The sequence below is a fragment of the Suillus paluster genome (genome assembly GCF_016628075.1).
Source record: "Suillus paluster strain FC165 chromosome Unknown EDB91scaffold_1, whole genome shotgun sequence".
Lineage (NCBI taxonomy): Eukaryota > Fungi > Basidiomycota > Agaricomycetes > Boletales > Suillaceae > Suillus > Suillus paluster.
In genome coordinates, this window is record NW_024537561.1 from 244,689 (window position 1) to 261,696 (window position 17,008).

The 17,008-nt window shown below is 49.5% G+C and overlaps 7 protein-coding genes across 7 annotated transcripts; 4 read left to right on the forward strand and 3 right to left on the reverse strand.

Moving 5' to 3' along the window:
• Window positions 1-582: 582 nt before the first annotated feature.
• Window positions 583-2,619, forward strand: EDB91DRAFT_1233119 (pyridoxal phosphate-dependent transferase; the record flags this gene model as incomplete). Its single annotated transcript, XM_041321074.1, has 9 exons — window positions 583-597; window positions 648-683; window positions 739-923; window positions 975-1,078; window positions 1,132-1,581; window positions 1,635-2,089; window positions 2,141-2,338; window positions 2,393-2,419; window positions 2,479-2,619. The coding sequence occupies 9 exons, from the start codon at window positions 583-585 to the stop codon at window positions 2,617-2,619; spliced, it is 1,611 nt and encodes a 536-aa protein (XP_041184085.1).
• Window positions 2,620-3,272: 653 nt separating this feature from the next.
• On the forward strand, window positions 3,273-7,181 carry EDB91DRAFT_1091548 (OPT oligopeptide transporter protein-domain-containing protein). The gene is made up of 22 exons (XM_041316689.1): window positions 3,273-3,303; window positions 3,362-3,839; window positions 3,896-3,977; window positions 4,032-4,126; window positions 4,181-4,384; window positions 4,437-4,590; window positions 4,647-4,669; window positions 4,720-4,960; window positions 5,019-5,178; window positions 5,229-5,378; window positions 5,431-5,582; window positions 5,635-5,720; window positions 5,776-5,878; window positions 5,933-6,001; window positions 6,053-6,112; window positions 6,170-6,282; window positions 6,334-6,404; window positions 6,458-6,531; window positions 6,580-6,666; window positions 6,721-6,789; window positions 6,843-6,911; window positions 6,967-7,181. The coding sequence occupies exons 2-22, from the start codon at window positions 3,672-3,674 to the stop codon at window positions 6,993-6,995; spliced, it is 2,259 nt and encodes a 752-aa protein (XP_041184086.1). The 5' UTR covers window positions 3,273-3,303; window positions 3,362-3,671; the 3' UTR covers window positions 6,996-7,181.
• An 11-nt stretch (window positions 7,182-7,192) lies between these two features.
• On the reverse strand, window positions 7,193-7,927 carry EDB91DRAFT_1192009 (uncharacterized protein). Its single transcript, XM_041320545.1, has 3 exons — window positions 7,688-7,927; window positions 7,523-7,635; window positions 7,193-7,472 (listed from the first exon to the last, which is right to left on the reverse strand). The coding sequence occupies exons 1-3, from the start codon at window positions 7,716-7,718 to the stop codon at window positions 7,380-7,382; spliced, it is 237 nt and encodes a 78-aa protein (XP_041184087.1). The 5' UTR covers window positions 7,719-7,927; the 3' UTR covers window positions 7,193-7,379.
• Window positions 7,922-10,979, forward strand: EDB91DRAFT_1091551 (Transketolase, thiamine diphosphate binding domain-containing protein). Its single transcript, XM_041316690.1, has 16 exons — window positions 7,922-8,126; window positions 8,186-8,231; window positions 8,282-8,347; window positions 8,399-8,404; window positions 8,462-8,583; window positions 8,635-8,763; window positions 8,820-8,908; window positions 8,966-8,981; window positions 9,037-9,139; window positions 9,189-9,319; window positions 9,376-9,902; window positions 9,955-10,024; window positions 10,079-10,536; window positions 10,589-10,618; window positions 10,671-10,746; window positions 10,796-10,979. The coding sequence occupies exons 1-16, from the start codon at window positions 8,027-8,029 to the stop codon at window positions 10,879-10,881; spliced, it is 2,055 nt and encodes a 684-aa protein (XP_041184088.1). The 5' UTR covers window positions 7,922-8,026; the 3' UTR covers window positions 10,882-10,979.
• Window positions 10,980-11,717, reverse strand: EDB91DRAFT_1091556 (cytochrome b-c1 complex subunit 7). Its single transcript, XM_041316691.1, has 4 exons — window positions 11,543-11,717; window positions 11,456-11,484; window positions 11,282-11,401; window positions 10,980-11,226 (listed from the first exon to the last, which is right to left on the reverse strand). The coding sequence occupies exons 1-4, from the start codon at window positions 11,676-11,678 to the stop codon at window positions 11,134-11,136; spliced, it is 378 nt and encodes a 125-aa protein (XP_041184089.1). The 5' UTR covers window positions 11,679-11,717; the 3' UTR covers window positions 10,980-11,133.
• Window positions 11,718-11,805: 88 nt separating this feature from the next.
• EDB91DRAFT_1091558 (nucleoside diphosphate kinase) lies at window positions 11,806-12,699 on the forward strand. The gene is made up of 5 exons (XM_041316692.1): window positions 11,806-11,928; window positions 11,986-12,100; window positions 12,159-12,311; window positions 12,364-12,454; window positions 12,502-12,699. Exons 1-5 carry the CDS (start codon window positions 11,887-11,889, stop codon window positions 12,563-12,565), a joined length of 465 nt encoding a protein of 154 aa, XP_041184090.1. The 5' UTR covers window positions 11,806-11,886; the 3' UTR covers window positions 12,566-12,699.
• On the reverse strand, window positions 12,700-16,998 carry EDB91DRAFT_1091560 (uncharacterized protein). Its single transcript, XM_041316693.1, has 6 exons — window positions 16,736-16,998; window positions 15,854-16,681; window positions 15,127-15,801; window positions 13,796-15,071; window positions 13,169-13,745; window positions 12,700-13,116 (listed from the first exon to the last, which is right to left on the reverse strand). Exons 1-6 carry the CDS (start codon window positions 16,846-16,848, stop codon window positions 13,037-13,039), a joined length of 3,549 nt encoding a protein of 1,182 aa, XP_041184091.1. The 5' UTR covers window positions 16,849-16,998; the 3' UTR covers window positions 12,700-13,036.
• Between the last annotated feature and the right edge of the window lie 10 nt (window positions 16,999-17,008).

Genomic DNA, 17,008 nt, shown 5'->3' on the forward strand with positions numbered 1-17,008 from the left:
AGTCTAAGTTTAAAGTTAGAGCCTATCTTGCGGTCAACTACGAGTCTAGAGGGATCCTCAGCTGGAACGTTCAGTGACCAACTCTCCAAGCTGGCAACAATTTCTGCACCCACAATGCGCTCATCATGATCACTGGCTGCGCCAAGCACAAATATACTCTGCGTACGAGATTCTCAACTGGCAACTCGGGGTTAACCGGTTTTTTTCGCTGACTCTACTGTAGATGGGGGTGCGCAATCACATCCAGTCCGAGTCTACTCTCCACATTTCATACTACTTACAATGCGTTGTTTCCATACACCTGAAATTAAAGGGTCTGGACTCTGTCTCGGCTCGCCTTAGATGGACTGATCACGAATCTAGGACCGACTACCGTGGTCTGACGTCTTCAAGGAGTAAGTCATGCAAATATGATTCTATGAAACTCGGTCTTCCGAGTCAGCTGCTGCGACATAAACGAGTCATCTATTTTGAGAACCATAACTTGGACGTCATGTTCAGAATTGGAACTCCCCACAACCCAACTATATATAAGATGGTTGCATCTACCCTTCCCCCTTCAATCCCCCTTTATCAGTTACGATGGCCCTTTCAAAGGTGAGGCTTCTGTCCACGCTCAAACGCTTCCCTCTAATAGCCCCATGTAGCATATCAACCCGGACAAACTCATTCGCGAGTCCAAGGTTAGGAGTTCACAACCAAATTATATCACATCCGAGCTGACAGAAATGCGCGCAGGATAAAAAGTACCATCATCACCATCTGACTGGTACAAACGCCAATTCCTCGTCTCACCCGTATGGAGCACGATACGGGACCGCAGCTATCCCCAAGTTCCATCTTCCTTCTCAGGGGACTGGCGCGGAGACCGCTTACCAGCTGATCCATGACGAACTGACCCTTGATGGATCTCCCAGTCTCAAGTCAGTCTCGTAAAGCTCGTATTCAATCTTGTCTTCTTACCTTTCCCAAAGCCTTGCCTCCTTTGTTCATGTCTGGATGCCAGAGCCCGCGAACAAGCTGATGATGGAAAACATGTCCAAAAATTTGATAGATCAGGATGAGTACCCTATGACGCGTATGTCAAAAATAGTGATCCGATTACTGATTACCGCTGACGACGACCTGCAGAGCAAATTCACACTCGGTGTATCTCGATCCTTGCTGATCTTTGGCATGCGCCATCGACTCATCAGGCAGTTGGGACTGCCACCACTGGCTCATCGGAAGCCATACAGCTGGGTGGTCTCGCCATGAAGCGACGCTGGCAAGAGCGTCGCAAGGCCGAGGGCAAGTCCATACATGAGCCTGGCCCCAACATCGTAATGGGTGCGAATGCCCAAGTCGCTCTTGAAAAGTTTGCACGTTACTTCGAGGTCGAATGCCGCCTCGTACCGGTTAGTGTTGAGAGCAAGTATAGGCTCGACCCCAAGAAAGCTATGGAGTACGTTGATGAGAATACCATTGGCGTTTATGTCATCCTCGGCAGTACTTACACCGGTCACTACGAACCCGTAAAGGAGATGTCGGACCTTCTCGACGAGTATGAGAAGAGGACTGGAATCAGTGTCCCCATCCATGGTGAGGCATCTACGTCTTCTGTTCCTTTCGTGTCCACTGACTCTCTGTTCCAGTCGACGGAGCTTCTGGGGCCTTTATTGCGCCCTTTGCGCATCCAAAACTGATTTGGGACTTCAAGCTTCCACGGGTTGTCTCTATCAACACCTCAGGTCACAAGTTCGGTCTGGCTTACGTAGGTGTCGGCTGGGTGATATGGCGCTCCAAGGAGTACCTTCCGAAGGACCTCATCTTTGAGCTGCATTACCTTGGTTCAGTCGAGTACTCGTTCTCACTGAACTTCTCCCGTCCTGCTGCGCCCATCATTGCTCAATACTTTAACTTCATCCACCTCGGATTTGAGGGATATCGCGCGGTAGCCAAGGATGACCTCAAGAATGCAAGGCTTTTGAGTCGTGCTCTCGAAAATTCCGGCTGGTACACAGTTCTCAGCGACATACACCGACTAAAAGCCGAGACGCTCCAGGAGGGTGCCCACGCAACTGCGAACTTCGACGAAGAAAACCCGGAGGTTAGCATTTTACCGCTTGGTAGCAACACTTTTCTGACGTTATCGCCCCAGAACTATGAAGAAGGTCTTCCGGTTGTGTCATTCCGGTTCTCCGACAGCTTCCAGGAGAAATACCCTGAAGTCCAACAGAAGTGGATTCAGACTCTTCTGCGAGCTAAAGGGTGGATTGTCCCGAACTACGAGCTTGCCCCCGACTTGGAACATGTTCAAATTCTTCGGGTCGTTGTTAAGGAGAATATGACTGGATCGGTCAGCGTTATTCTCCCGATCTTCTCGCTGAGCTTTACTAAATCAACTATCTAGCTCGTGGACCGCCTGGTTGAAGATATCGTAAGTCACATATAATATTCTGACTAGTGCAAGAGCTGACATGAATGATTATTGTTCAGGTTGAGGTTACTCAAGACCTTATCGATCACGCGTCTTCGGCACATGCCCTCAACTTGCTTGGGAGCCACAGCCATAGGAAAAGTATTGGTCAGACGGATGAGGGCTCTGCGTACTCTGGTACGTACTCGAAGCAATGTTAGGTGTTGAGGTAAAGTGCGGGGAAAACATTCGCTGTGGCGAGAATTGTACAATAACTTTTGGCGCAGATTCAGATGTACGAGTGTAGGAATAGAGACATACTTTGGCAACGATTCGAACAGGCTCTGGTCACTTGTCTGGCAAATAATGGTCGATCCACTTCTGGGAAGTCATTGACATATTGGCAAGTGAGAGGAAACCCCATGTAATATGCAGTAAGTACTAAGCAGCAGTATTTAGTAGCCCCGGGAAAAGTTAGACAGTGTTTAGACTTCACAATAGAAAAATTCGAATACTTCTCCAAGGCACTTTACCCCCTTCGATCTTGTGCAGTGCTATACGTGTTATCATTATCAAGAGCAACGGCTACAGTGCATCGTGTGTAGAGTTGTGATAAGATATCCCAACGGCGCGGAAGGCACCACTGAGTCCCTGACAAGCGCGTGGAAATCATGAGACGGACCGTTATCGTAAGTACGATATATACATAGATGAGCGCAAGATACTAGACCTACGGCAGTAATGATTATCGGAGTAGGCCAAGTATCCCTCGACGTTTATAAGTATGCATCATTGTCGTAATATTAAATATTTGGATCCGAGACCGCTTATTACGAAATTCGCCATATGTAGCAAGAGTCCTTGAACAGAATATGCCAAAGAACCTGTTCAACCACCACCACTTCGTGAGTCGGGAAAGCTTTAACGCTGTTTAACCTACCATTTCAAGTGTGTGCAATCTAGAAATGTACCAACGCCAGGTTACAAGATTCACCTGACACCTATTGGTCCTGTACTTGCGTCTGCACATATTTTAGTAAGATGTGCAAACCCAAGTCGCGTGCACGTGGAAATTTTCAATCCCAAGCGCTAGCCTATCCGTCACTTGACTAGTAGGTGGTCCGCTTATCAGTGGAAGTGTGTGCCTAGGCTCGAGCAAGGTAACCCCGGGCTGAGAATATTGTACCTTCTCGTTTCGCTCGAGAGCCATGTATATAAAGAACCGATACTTATCTGAAGCTGACTTGCCAAGGCGTCCTCTGCAGGAGATAGTATGACTAACTCTCATCTTATGGAGCCGTCAAAGGTCCTTGAGCACCAGGATAGTCCCCTGGAGAAAGACTTGAAGGGCTCCGATGTCTACAGTGCAGAGAGTGTGGAAGAGGCTCCCTCGCAAGAGTCTGAGCACATCGTCCGTGGTGCCGAAGACATTACCAACTTGGTAGGTCTAACAACAGGCGAGTCAGTTGCCGGCTTAATATGTTGACTTTGCTTCAGATCATATCGGATGAGGACAATCCTGACCTTCCCGTACTGACCTTCCGTTTCTGGGTGCTTGGTATAGGGTTAGCGACTTTTGGTGCATTGAAATGAAACTTAATCTCGGCACAAATTGATGTTCAAGTCATCACAGGATCTGTGCTATCTGAAATATATTATTGGAAGCCCCAGAATGCTATGGTTTCGTCGCTATTCCAATTGATCATATCTTACGTTCTGGGCAATGCGGTGAGTTTCTGTAGTTTGCTTCAATGTGTCTGAAGTGATTAAGATTGTACGAAGATGCATTATGCTATGCCTTCGAAAGGGATTTGGCGGCATCTCAATCCCGGGCCGTTCAACATCAAAGAGCATACGTGCATCACCATTATGGCGTCCACTGCGTCAACGACGGCCACTGCTATTGGTATAATAGCAACACTCGATCTCTTTTACGGCGTGACTCTGAATCCAGGAGCGGCGATCTTCCAAACTTTTGCATCGCAGGTGCTACTGATCACTTGCTCCCTCTGACATTGAAATTGACCATACAGTTCAGTTGATTGGATATGGGTTTGCAGGGCTCCTAAGAACCCTCCTCGTATGGCCAACTTACGCACTGTATCCGAATCAGCTCCCGTCAATTTCTCTTCTGCAATCGATGCATTTTGGCGGTTTACTCAACAATAAGAAGATGAAGTACTTCTGGATTGGTGATTATTTTAATCATCTTCAACTTGAACTTCATGAATGCTAAGAAACCCCTCAGTCTTTTGGGCCATCTTCTGTTGGGTGAGTGCAACAACATAGTTCACCCTCATATCTCATTATTTGATGCGCAGGAAATCATACCGACATGGATGTTCCCTCTTCTTACGGCGTTCTCTGTTATTTGCCTCGCTGACAATGGTCGCTCGGCTGTTATTCGAAATATTTTTGGTGCGGGATCGTCCAACGAAGGGTTAGGTCTGCTGTCATTCAGCTTCGACTGGACCCTGATCACACAAGCGTATCCTCTATATTGGCCTCTCCAAACTCAAGTCTCTTCCTGGATTGGATTGGGATTGGGCTACGCCCTCATGAGTGCGTTACGTCATGTCATTCTCTTGTTGACGCTATTCATTCGTCGATTCACTATTAGGTGGATGCTATTATGGAGACGTATTCCAGGGGTACTCAAGAGGGTTACCGTTCATGTCAACTGCACTATTCAGCGGTAATGGCTCATCGTACGACCAATCCGCGATTCTTGACTCCAACAATCAACTCGACCCGGTAAAGTACGCTGAAGTTGGCCCCCCGTGCGTACATAAATAATCATAACAAGAATGCTTGATAACATCAGTCCCAGATTCATGACGACAACCTACGCAGTTTCTTTGCTTATGAGCTACGCTTCCATGGGAGCAGCATTTTCCCATATTTTCTTATGGCACTGGACGGAGTTATGGGAGGCTTTCAAAGGCTTTAACTTCTTGAAGTCAGGGCAAGATTTTGACGAGTACGCTATGCGATTTCCTCCAATTTGTATTTTCTTTAACGCCGCAAGCCAGTGTTCACTTCCAGCGGATGAAAGTGTACAAAGAAGTTCCACAATGGTGGTATGGTTCTATTTTTATCGTGTCATTGGGCCTAGCGATTGGTATGGCGTACGTTGGCATCAACACCCTGCCGTGGTGGTCTGTTTTCGTTTTTACCGTCATTGGTGAGTTGTCGACTCTGTGGGGGTCGACTTTATCTCATGTTCTCTTGTATAGCATTCATTCTCGCTGTCATCCTCGGTTTTATATTTGCTGTGACAGGGTTCCAGATCCCTACTGGAGGTTTTGTGCAAGTTATTGCTGTCAGTGGTCTTTCTGCGTTATCGGTTGCGGTTGATACAGACAAAATGTGCTTAGGCATACGTCCATCCCCAACAACCGATTCAGAACATGTATGCGAAGTTGTACGGTTACAACACCGGTTATCAGACATTATCCATGCTCTCCGATTTGAAGCTAGGTGCTGTCCTTCACTTTGGTGATTTGACTCAAGAGTTGACGTTTGCCTTCCAAGGGCAATATGCGAAAGTACCACCCAGAGCCACTTTTGTCGCGCAAGCCAGCGGCACAATTCTTGGTGCCAGTGAGTTTCGTGCGTTATATGAGGATTATTCCGCTGAATGTTTCGGTTGAGTTTTCAACTATATCCTCTATAAGAGTATCGTAGATGCACACAGAGCCGATCTAATAAACCGTGCGCTATATCACACATATACAGTTTCTACTCGAACTCAAGGGAGAATGATTATAGCCATCGGAACGCGCATATGGTCAGGGTGGGTCTCGCAAGAGATCAACTCAGCAGCTATTACATGGGGCGCTCTGAGTGCGGAGCTATACAGCCCAGGTAAAACATACTTTCAAGTGAGTTCCCGACCAGATGGTAGTAAACGCAGACTCGCAACCCCTTTCCAGATTCCTCTCGGACTTCTATACGGGTTCCTCGCTCCTTTCTTGTTCTATGTTATGCATCGCCTATTCCCGAAGTAATTTTATCTGCCGCATTATTTCTGGAACAATCTGATAGGACAAAATATAGACAACGGGTCTGGTCTTACCTCAATATGCCAATCATTTTCACGTATCTGGGTTGGCTGCCGTACTCAGTCAATGGTGCGATGGCAGATCGTACGATGTTCGCTGTATTGACAATTATCATAGGGATGTGGTGGCCAGGGTTAATCATCGGATTGTCTACGCAATGGTGGGTCAGGACCAGGAAGCCAAGATGGTACAATAAATACAACTGTGCGTGATGTGCCAGCTCGAGATTATCATAACAGACCACCTAGCGGTAATTAGATCTGACCTCGGCCGCTTTGGACGGAGGTTCGTCCATCATTTACTTTATCCTTAACTTTGCGGTATTTGGTGAGTTCTCCGTTCGCAAGTCGGCACAGTTGTACTTATACATGCCATGTAAGGGGCAAGCGGAAATGCCATCAGCTTCCCTACGTGGTGGGGAAATCCGGATCCTAGTGTTATGAGTGTCGGTAAGTTCATGGCTGTATCATTTTTTGAGATTGATCGTCATTTTGTCAAAATCAGACCACTGCATGGCCAGCACTTTTTCATGACACGGCTCGGTCTCCTTGTCTTGTTGAGGTATAGTCGGGAAGCATAGCTTGTTTTTTTGGGGGATATGATAGAATCGAAGTGTAAGAGTGTAAGAGGTTCATGTATCTGAAATTTCACAACCATCATGGCAATGCGGGGGAAGAGAGACTTTCCTGTCTTTGTCAGGCATTCATAAGTGTTGCATGTAAACGTGGCGGGGCGCTCTCTTATTACTGTTCGAGATGAGGCCATTTCGCAACATCGTTTTCCCTTTGCAGGTGGGAGATGCTTGAACGAATCCCAACATTTGTCAAGTCTCTGTGAGACAATTTTGACGATATCAGAAAACACATGCGTGCGTATGTTGACTACGTGAGAGGTGTGATGTGGCGGAAAGTCTAGAGTTAATCATCTTGATGAAGTTCCTTCCAAACCTGTTCCGTCTTCAAACGTTGTTCTTTGGCCTGTGTGCGGTTACGAGTCGAGCGTTCGACACGCTTAAGGATGTCGTCAGTATTCGGAAGGGTGAACTAAAGGCAACACTAACCTCTTTTCGAAGGCACTGGTTAAGGCTATCCTTTTCTTGATTGCAACCACCGGTTAGTCGCGCCCAGCTGTTAACATGGCATGCATCGAGTGCCTGGATGAATTCCCTGCAGACTTTGATGCTTGGGTTAGGATAGATACCGGAACCGTGCGCCGTGCGCCGTACCTATTCGTTTATCGGACAACTGCGGGTGCATCTGAGAAATGCTGCATGAAAAAGCAAGAACCAAATGACAGTGGGATCCAAGGCAGTTATGGAAAACCAGTGTTGACGATACACGCACAGACCAAGATGAGAAGAGCGTAGGTCCGGTTGTGTGTTTTCCGTAGACAACCGTTGTCCGAGAGAGTTAAGTCTGAGTTAACGCGAGAATTAACGTGTGAATTGGTTCCATGGTCGCAAGCCGGTCACTACTAATTACTCAGATCTGTCTACAATTTCAAACACCTATATATTAACCCCAGCAACTCAAACTTATCGTAATTCCCCCCACTTCCATCAACCATGTCTCAGTTCACTCCGGAGCCAACTGACAATACTTCCGTCGCGACTATCCGTACCCTTGCTGCCGATGTCGTTGGCAAGGCAAACTCAGGACATCCAGGTGAGCACAACTAGATCAGCTTCAACCTGTGTACGATAACGACGATAAACACCTAAAAGGTGCACCCATGGGTATGGCGCCCGTCTCCCATGTCCTATTCACAAGGCAAGTAACTTTGAATGTGTCCACCTGGCATATCTATATGATTATTCCAGATTCTTCAACGCGAACCCCAAAAACTCCAAGTGGTTCAACCGTGACCGATTTGTGCTATCTAATGGGTGAGTTTATGTTCAGATCTGCATTTGATTACTTGCTGATGAACATTGCAGACACGCGTATGCACTTGACCCCTAACTGGTGTATTAATTATCACTGACTATTGCCCACTCTAGCTGCGCGCTGCAATACATCTTATTGCACCTCTTGGGCTACAAGCTCTCCATGGATGACCTTAAGGCATTCAGGCAGCTTGATTCATTGACCCCTGGTCACCCCGAAGCACACCACACTGATGGTAAGTGCTATTTATGAAACAGCCCCTGTAGACCCACTCACACTCCGCCAGGTATCGAGGTCACCACCGGTCCCCTTGGTCAGGGATTTGCTAACGGTGTTGGTCTTGCTATGGCTCAAGCACACTTGGGTGCCGTGTACAACCGCCCCCAGTTCGACCTTATCAACAACTACACGTATGGTTGGTATTTCTCCGTTTCCGAGTATTCGGAATATGTCATAATTATATCTCCACAGTTTTCACTGGAGACGGTTGTTTGATGGAGGGTGTCGCGAGCGAAGCTGCTTCCATTGCTGGCCACTTGCAGTTGGGCAACTTGATTGTCGTGCGTACATGATCTCACGTGTGATTCTTTTTACCCTTATTAATCGCTCCGTCCCAGATTTATGATGATAACCGTGAGTCGGATTCTCATTGGTCAGCCCTTCGGCTCCGTGACTTATTGCATCATAGATATTTCCATCGATGGTGACACCGCTGTCGCATTCACTGAGAACGTCGAGCAGCGCTTCTTGTCATACGGCTGGCAAGTTCTCCATGTCAATGACGGTGACCAGTATGTGGTGGTTTCTCATCCCTATTTTTGGTGTCTGACTGGCTCTCAGCGATCTTCCTGGAATCTACGATGCCATTGTCGTTGCCCGTGCCGAGAAGAACAAGCCTACCATCATCTGTCTCAAGACCACGATCGGTTACGGATCAAAGCAACAGGGTACTCACGGTGTCCATGGCTCCCGTGCGTGTAATTTTCCTGACGTCAACTGCCCACGTCTGATTTATTTTTGCCCTCAGCTCTCAAGCCCGATGACATTCAGTCCCTCAAGAGCAAATTCGGATTCCCTCCCGACCAGAAGTTCTACGTGCCTAAGGAGACCTATGATACTTACCAGGCAGCGGCACTTCGCGGCGCCAAGCTCGAGTCCCAATGGACAAGCCTTCTCGCCCAGTACGGCAAGGCATACCCCAAGGAGCACGCAGAGCTCACTCGCCGGATTTCTGGGGAACTCCCAGAAGGATGGGAGCAGACCCTCCCCGTGTACAAGCCTTCCGATCCTGCTCAAGCGTCTCGCAAGCTGTCTGAGCTTGTCCTTACAGCGATCACACCCGCACTCCCAGATCTCATGGGCGGCTCTGCCGATTTGACAGGCAGTAACTTGACTAAAGTCAAGGGAACTGTCGACTTCCAGCCCCCCAGCACTGGACTCGGAAACTACGCTGGCACGTACATCCGCTATGGTGTCCGTGAGCACGGTATGGGTGCCATTGCCAATGGTCTGCATGCTTATGGTGGTATTGTGCCATTCGTGGCCACATTCTTGGTAAATAGTGCTTGCTGCCTTAGCCAAAGTTTCTTGCTGACCTGCCTTCTAGAACTTCGTTTCGTATGCGGCCGGTGCCGTCAGGTTGTCCGCGCTCAGCAAACATCAAGTTATCTGGGTTGGTGAGTAGATAGAATCTTTCAGAAACCAGACATTATTACTGACAATTTGCTAAGCCACGCACGATTCGATTGGCCTTGGAGAAGACGGTCCCACTCACCAGCCGATTGAAACCGGTATTCACCTCCGTGCAATCCCCAACCTCGACTTCTGGCGCCCCGCAGATGGTAACGAAACATCCGCAGCCTACCTCGTTGCCCTCAGGAGCAAGGAGACACCGTCCGTCTTCTCGCTCTCCCGGCAGAACCTGCCGAACCTCGAGGGCTCTACCATCGAGCGTGCAGCGCGGGGTGGATACGTGCTCTACGAAGTTGACAACGAGGATATGACGATTGTCAGCAGCGGCAGCGAGGTTCCTATTGCCCTTGAGGCAGCAAGCAAACTTAAAGCCGAGGGTATCAACGTCAGGCTCGTCAGCTTGCCTTGCTGGTCGGTATTCGACAAGCAGGACGAGCAATACAGGCTCAGCGTCCTCAGGAGTGGCGCTCCCATTCTATCATTGGAGGCGCTCACGGTAATATTTGAATCTTTAATGGTGATACACTTACTGATCTATCTTTAAATAGACCGCTGGTTGGCAAAAATACAGCCATGAGGTGAGGTTTCGTGATCACATAGGTTTTGCTGAGTAGCTCATATACTTTGCAGCAATATGGTCTTCCTGCATGGGGTGCTTCAGGACCGTACCAAAAGGTTTATGAGAAGTTTGGCATCACTGGCACTAGTAAGCTTGCATGTCAACATCGGTTGGGATGTTACTGACTGTGTTCCAGACATTGCCGCCGTCAGCAAGAAGGTCATCGCACACTACAAACAGAGGGGCGGCCAAGTCATATCTCCTCTCGTTAAGGCTCTGTAGGTCATTATGTCCAGCACAAAAATTCCTGCCATTAGGTTAGATTAGAAAGGCGGTGTAACAATCCTGTAATGAAATAGAGTTGATCGTTGTTCAAATAGAGTGATCGTTGTTCAAATAGATTGAGCGTGGTTCAAGGACCAGGTTGTCCAGGAGTCACATCTCATGAATTGCCTATTTGTCTCACGTGGCCGCCATGGAATCAATGTATGGATAAGGATAGTCGCAACTGCGAGTCTACTTGGAAGCGAATGTCTATTTGCGTTGAACGGTCATTGTGTCCCAGGCAAATCTCTCCTCTTCTTCCTTGAGGACGTCCTGAATATGAGGCATGAGGTATCGCTTGTCCTGAAACAGCGGTCAACATCCACGCACTTCGCAGTATTGCGAGAGGTCAACGTACATCTTCAGGCTTTGACCACTGTTCTTTGGGTAAAGGTGCGTGGTGAAGATCACAGTCACTTGCAATTTTGAAGCGGTAGGCACGGTCATAGGTCTCTCGCGGAGTTAGGCGACCGAGTGCCTGCAATTCCAGCCGGTGTCAAGAATGCTCAAGAAAAGCATGCAGGCGACTCACCCTCTGAACCTGTGGGTTCTCCTCCATCTCTGCATAAATCTCAATTGAGCGCGTTGAACATCCCGGAACTAAACATGAGACACGCACGGAGGTCATCATATTTGAGACCCATCTTTCGGTAGCCCATGAGGTCGGCATACCAATGGGCGACTGGGGCCACATATTTCTTGAGTGACCGCGAGGAGCGAATGTAAGGTGCGAGGGATGGGCCGAGTGCGTTCATCGCGTTGGCTTGCTGAGTGGTGTCTTCACGAAACTTCAATTCAAAGAAGCGGAACCACCCGGGATGTTATTTGGCTCTATTTACATCTACTTTATTTAGACTTATTTTTTGAAAAGATAAGATCTGGAAAAGATAAAAATCCAACAACAAATCTTGACTGCGATCAGATATAATCACCCCCTCATCCTTCCGTTCAGACAAAACAGAAATGGCACCCAACATCCGTGAGCGCACTTACATCATGGTCAAGGTAGCCATCCATCGTCTCGAGATGATCATCTACTGAATCGAGCGCGTCGTCCTCCAGCCCGATGGTGTTGACCGTGGTCTCGTCGGCGAGATCACCGCCCGCTTCGAGAAGCGCGGGTTCAAGCTCGTCGCCGCCAAGCTCGTATCTCCCCCCAAAACGCATCTCGAGAAGCGTGAGTTCTGGATCTGACCAGGTTCCCGACGCGTTGATTGACGTCATCTGGTGTGTAGACTACGCTGACCTCAGCGGGAAGCCCTTCTTCCCTGGTATGATCGCATACATGCTCTCTGGACCTGTCTTTGCCATGGTCTGGGAGGGCTTGGATGCCGTGAAGACCGGCCGTGCCATGTTGGGCGCTACTAACCCCCTTGAGTCTGGCCCCGGTTAGTCTTTGTGTAGTGATCAAGCCATACACCGGTATTGAATTTCTCATAGGCACCATCCGTGGCGACTACGCCCTTGCTGTTGGCCGTAACATCTGCCATGGCTCCGATTCCGTCGAGAACGCCGAGAAAGAGATCGCTCTGTAAGCTCGCTAGATCGCGTTGATACTCTCTCTGACCATCTTTGCAGCTGGTTCCCGGAGGGCACCCTTCAATACTCGCGCTCCAATGAGTCCAAGATCTTCGAGATCTAGACATGTAGAAAAGGAGAAACAATAATCGCCAATATTGTTGTAAACTAGATACCATTCCGACTGCACGTGGAAAATGGCCACCACGTTGGCATTAGAGAATCACCTTTCGCGCGATTTTGAGATCCAAACCATCAAAAGACATCCAAGAAAATTGTTAGTAACACAATAATAGAACAGGACAGATAATAGATGAAGATAATGAGCGCGAACAAGGTATGTTATGCAATGAGAATGAGGGTATGCGTGCAAGAAATGATAATGTGATAAACTCGTGTGTGCCAACACCCACTACACACTTCCTCTCGGCGTGCCATAGTATGCAGAGCACAGCTCCAAAGGTACTCTGTGTTCCTAGACATGCAATCTTCTAAGAGGAACCTCGACCCAACTACCACTGACAGACATTCCGCTGCGCTTGAACAGGCGTGCGGAAAACGTATGACATCGATGTCATGAAGCCACAACCGTGCATTATGTCCCAGATGCTAGTATAGCAGCAAGATCTTGCTCGCCTGCTGCTGCAAGTTGTCGTGAACGAGCCTTCAAACGCACTACACACAAAATGAGCCGTTGTAGGCGATATCAAAAAATCAAAGGACTTACAGAGTCGATCAAGGGACAATAACACCACCTTGACGGCATTAGCATCATCACGCACAGGAGGGGCGTTCTTCAACAGCATTGAGCGGTCCACCCAATGCTCATCTTGCCAGATCGCAGCTTTGAGGATCAGATCGTCCATGCAGCGATCCCACGAGTTTTCATCAGTGAGATCAACCTGCTCGATCCGTACGCTAAGCGATGTCAAGTAATTGCCTTTCGAAGTCTGGACTTTTAGGGACATCGAGTGCGAGCGGATGTGTGAGGTGATATAGGCCACGGCTTCTTGGGCGGCTTCGCCAAGCTTGGACGGATTCGAAGAGAGACCGTCCAGCTCCATTATAACAGGAACTGGTAGGACGACTGTCCATCGGAGGCTCTCGATGATCGATGCGATTGCCGATAGGGAAGATAAGATGATGTTCGTATCCAGTACAAGAATAGTATAGCCAGCCACGATGTTCAAAGATGGCATCGATGCATTTTTCCAGGAACGGACTGGGCGAGACCGCTGTTTGGGTATGTGGGCAGGTGCGCGCTGACTTGAAACAAGTAGAGATCGCAAGTATCTCCGGCGTGCCTATAAACACCATCAGATGCCATCCGAAACCCACAAACGAGGGAACACACCTTAAGAGCCTTGACTTCTTCAGAATCGTTTTCGTCGTCTTCGCTCTCTTCTGACAATCCATCAGCGTCTTCATCCTCGGCATCGACATCCATGGAATCATCGGTCCAACGCCGACCACGTCGCCTCCGCTCCTCTTCTTCGCGTTCATGCCGATCTTCCTCAAGCCACCGGGTCACTTTCGCTTCAAGCACACCCTCAACCCTCCACTCACGCGTGCCCTCCACCCAAGTAAACCCATCGACAGCAGCTGACAAGCAAACGGCACATCGCACAAGTCGACTCCATCTCTTACTCGTCTCCCCGCGAGAGCTCTCCCCACGGGAATTACCCTCCTCCTCATCTTCATCTTCGATGATCCCATCAGTGAGCTGCCCGCCTTCCTCCACATCCAGAATTTCAATCTCCACACGTCTCTCCTCCCCACTTTTCCAATATCCGCGCTCAAAGACCTTTCGACTGATCCACTCCATCCCACGGAGGCACCAATCCTCGGGGAGTGGCGGAGCACAACCACTCGTCAGCATTGCCCACCGCTCGCCGCCAGCAGCTGGGATATTCAATCCCTGCGCGGCGAAAATATCACGGGGGATAGTGGCGAAGAACTGGGCAAGATCGTGCCACGGTATCGAACGCTCCAGTACGGAAAGCGTCTCAGCGTGCTTCGTGATGGTAGCCAAGAAGGTGAGCATGACCGAGAGATAAGGGTTCAGAGTCGAACGAGCAAAAGGCGAGGCCTTCCGAGTCGGGTTGCGGAGAACAAACGAGAGCATTGAAAAGGCGAGTTCCATCGCGAGTTTGAACGATACCGGCAGTTCCACGGGCTTATTTGCGTCGGATAGAGATGGAGACGCTTGCGGGTCGCCCTCATCATCCACATCCATTCCACCGTCTTCTTCACGGTGTACAGGTGCAGCGTGACCCTTCTTGACGACTTTTATGGCGGGACCGCCTGTGCCAGTTTCACGAGCACCTACGCCACCGATCTTGCGCAGCACGCCACCTGGACGGCCATACTCGAGCACTGCACAAATGTTCACGACTGCCATCATAATCCACTCGCGTTCCTCGGCTCCCTCGATTTCGATGCGTTCAAGGAAGCGAGCGAGAGTCGGTGAAAAGTCGTCAAGTTGAATGTTAGTGAACAACATGCCGTGCAAAAGAACGAAGAGTTCTGATACGCGGGCATCAGGTTGCGACCGCCGTGATTGAGCACTTGATGACCAGATGGGGAGAATGGACTCCCGAGAAGTAGAAAACGTGTGAAGGGTGGTCATACTACAAAGAACAACTAATCAGACATGCCGCAGATAGAAATCGCGGGAAAACGAACCTCTTAACAAAGTGATAGACGGCGCGTAGCTCTTCGTTGTCGACCTCACGGCTCAACAGACCGAGATGGTGGTGCAACTTGCCTGCACCAGGGGTATCTGCAAGACCTTGAGCGTACCACTCCTTTGCGATACTTCGCCAGCGCTGCTTCTCCGGCTCAACATCCATCATCCGTGCAGCAACAATGCCAACGCTTGGGCTCGGCGAGTCGTCTATCCGCGCAGCAGGACGATCAGAAGAAGATTTGACGCTCATCTGCGACTTGCTCTTGGCTGTAACAGGTTCATCGTCTGTGGATGCTGCGACCGCTTTAGATAGAGCGTCTGTAGTAAGTGCCGAGCCTTTTAATTGGTTATTGGTAACCATTGCGGCCACGGCCATACGATAGCGCGCAAGATCGCCAAGAGCTTCCAGCCAGCCGGATCGGAAGGAGCGCAGTGTAGGCTCCTCGAGAAGGCCGGTGTAGAAGGTATAGGCATAGTAGATGAAGTCTTGAAGGTGCTCGAGAGCGAGCGGCGAGGAAAACGAGGCACGTCTCAAGGCCTCGAGGAGTTTATGGAATGCGTGAGTCCAGAGACGAATGATGATGTTGTACTTGCCCGGAATGACGCGGAGGGAAGCCGGCACGCTCGGGGCGAGGGAGATCTCCATCAGGTTATGCATCATCTCAGCGAGTCTGCACACCCTCGAATCAGTCACATCACAACCGAAAACGGAGACCCACTTACCGTTTATGGTCCGAGATCAACTTCATCCATTTCTGCTGCTGGAGGTCTTCGTCGCTGACTTCGCGCCCCCGACCTTGGAGCAGGACACGACCTTCGTCTACGTAGTCATCGGCGTCCTCATTGAGGATCTTTGTTTCGAGGGTGGATATACTGCGGTACAGCTTTTTGAGCTGTGCTGCAAAGGCATTGTTGCTGGGATCCTCACGAGGCTTGGTGTCAAATAAGGCGGATGATGCAGATGAGTTATCGGTGGTGCCAGAAGACAACGTGAAACTTGACGTCATAGAATGGGCATAAGAAGATGTCGATGACGCGGAAACATAGTCCCCCGAAGACTTCGGGGTAGGTGGAGGGCGGGCACCATTTGATGATGGCCGGGCGAGAACTGAAACGGCAAATCTTACAGGGTCGTCTTTACGATGGTCGAATAAGTGGCGATTTGCCGGTGGGTCCCTTTGATGGGAAGTGGGGGTGTTGCGGGGTGGGGAAGAGCTGCTGGTGACGTCGGAGATCGATTCTGGCTCGGCCGTGCGTCTCATTGGAATTGGGTCTGTGTTAGGATTGAACAATTTTCCCTGATGAGGCTGCTTTGAATGATCACGGTGGGGGCGAGGGGAGGTAGATATCTTGAGGCGTCGTGAGAAATCTTCTGGGTCTGCCTCTGGGCGGGATACGATGACATGAGGAGCGAGGTGAGTTTTACGTGGAGAGGTTGCTGCGGGGAAACTGCGGGAAGGTACAGGTGGGGGGTTCGGTGCGGGGGGTTGCAGACGGGAAGCAGACGGAGATGAAGGCGTTCGCTCAGGGCGTTCGCGAGGACGAGTTGTACTGTGAGTTGAATAAAAATCAGTAAAGAATAATCAGCAATGAAATAAAACATACGCCGCATTTCTTCGCTGAAAAGCGATCATACGCTCTGCCAAATCAGTTGGTTGAGCGGGATCACGGTCCCTTGGCCTCCTTGAGGGCTTTGGTTGGTCATGCGTTGAATCCATGACCAATTAGCAGCTTATTTGAAGCAGAAAGCTAAAAGGGCTGCTACTTTGTTAGAATATTATATGGATGAGAGTAGGAGACGCAGTATGAACGCTGTGGGCATCCTTACCTGTTCCTCATCCACTGCGCATTTCGAGAATCCGCAGTCGTTGGCTGCGC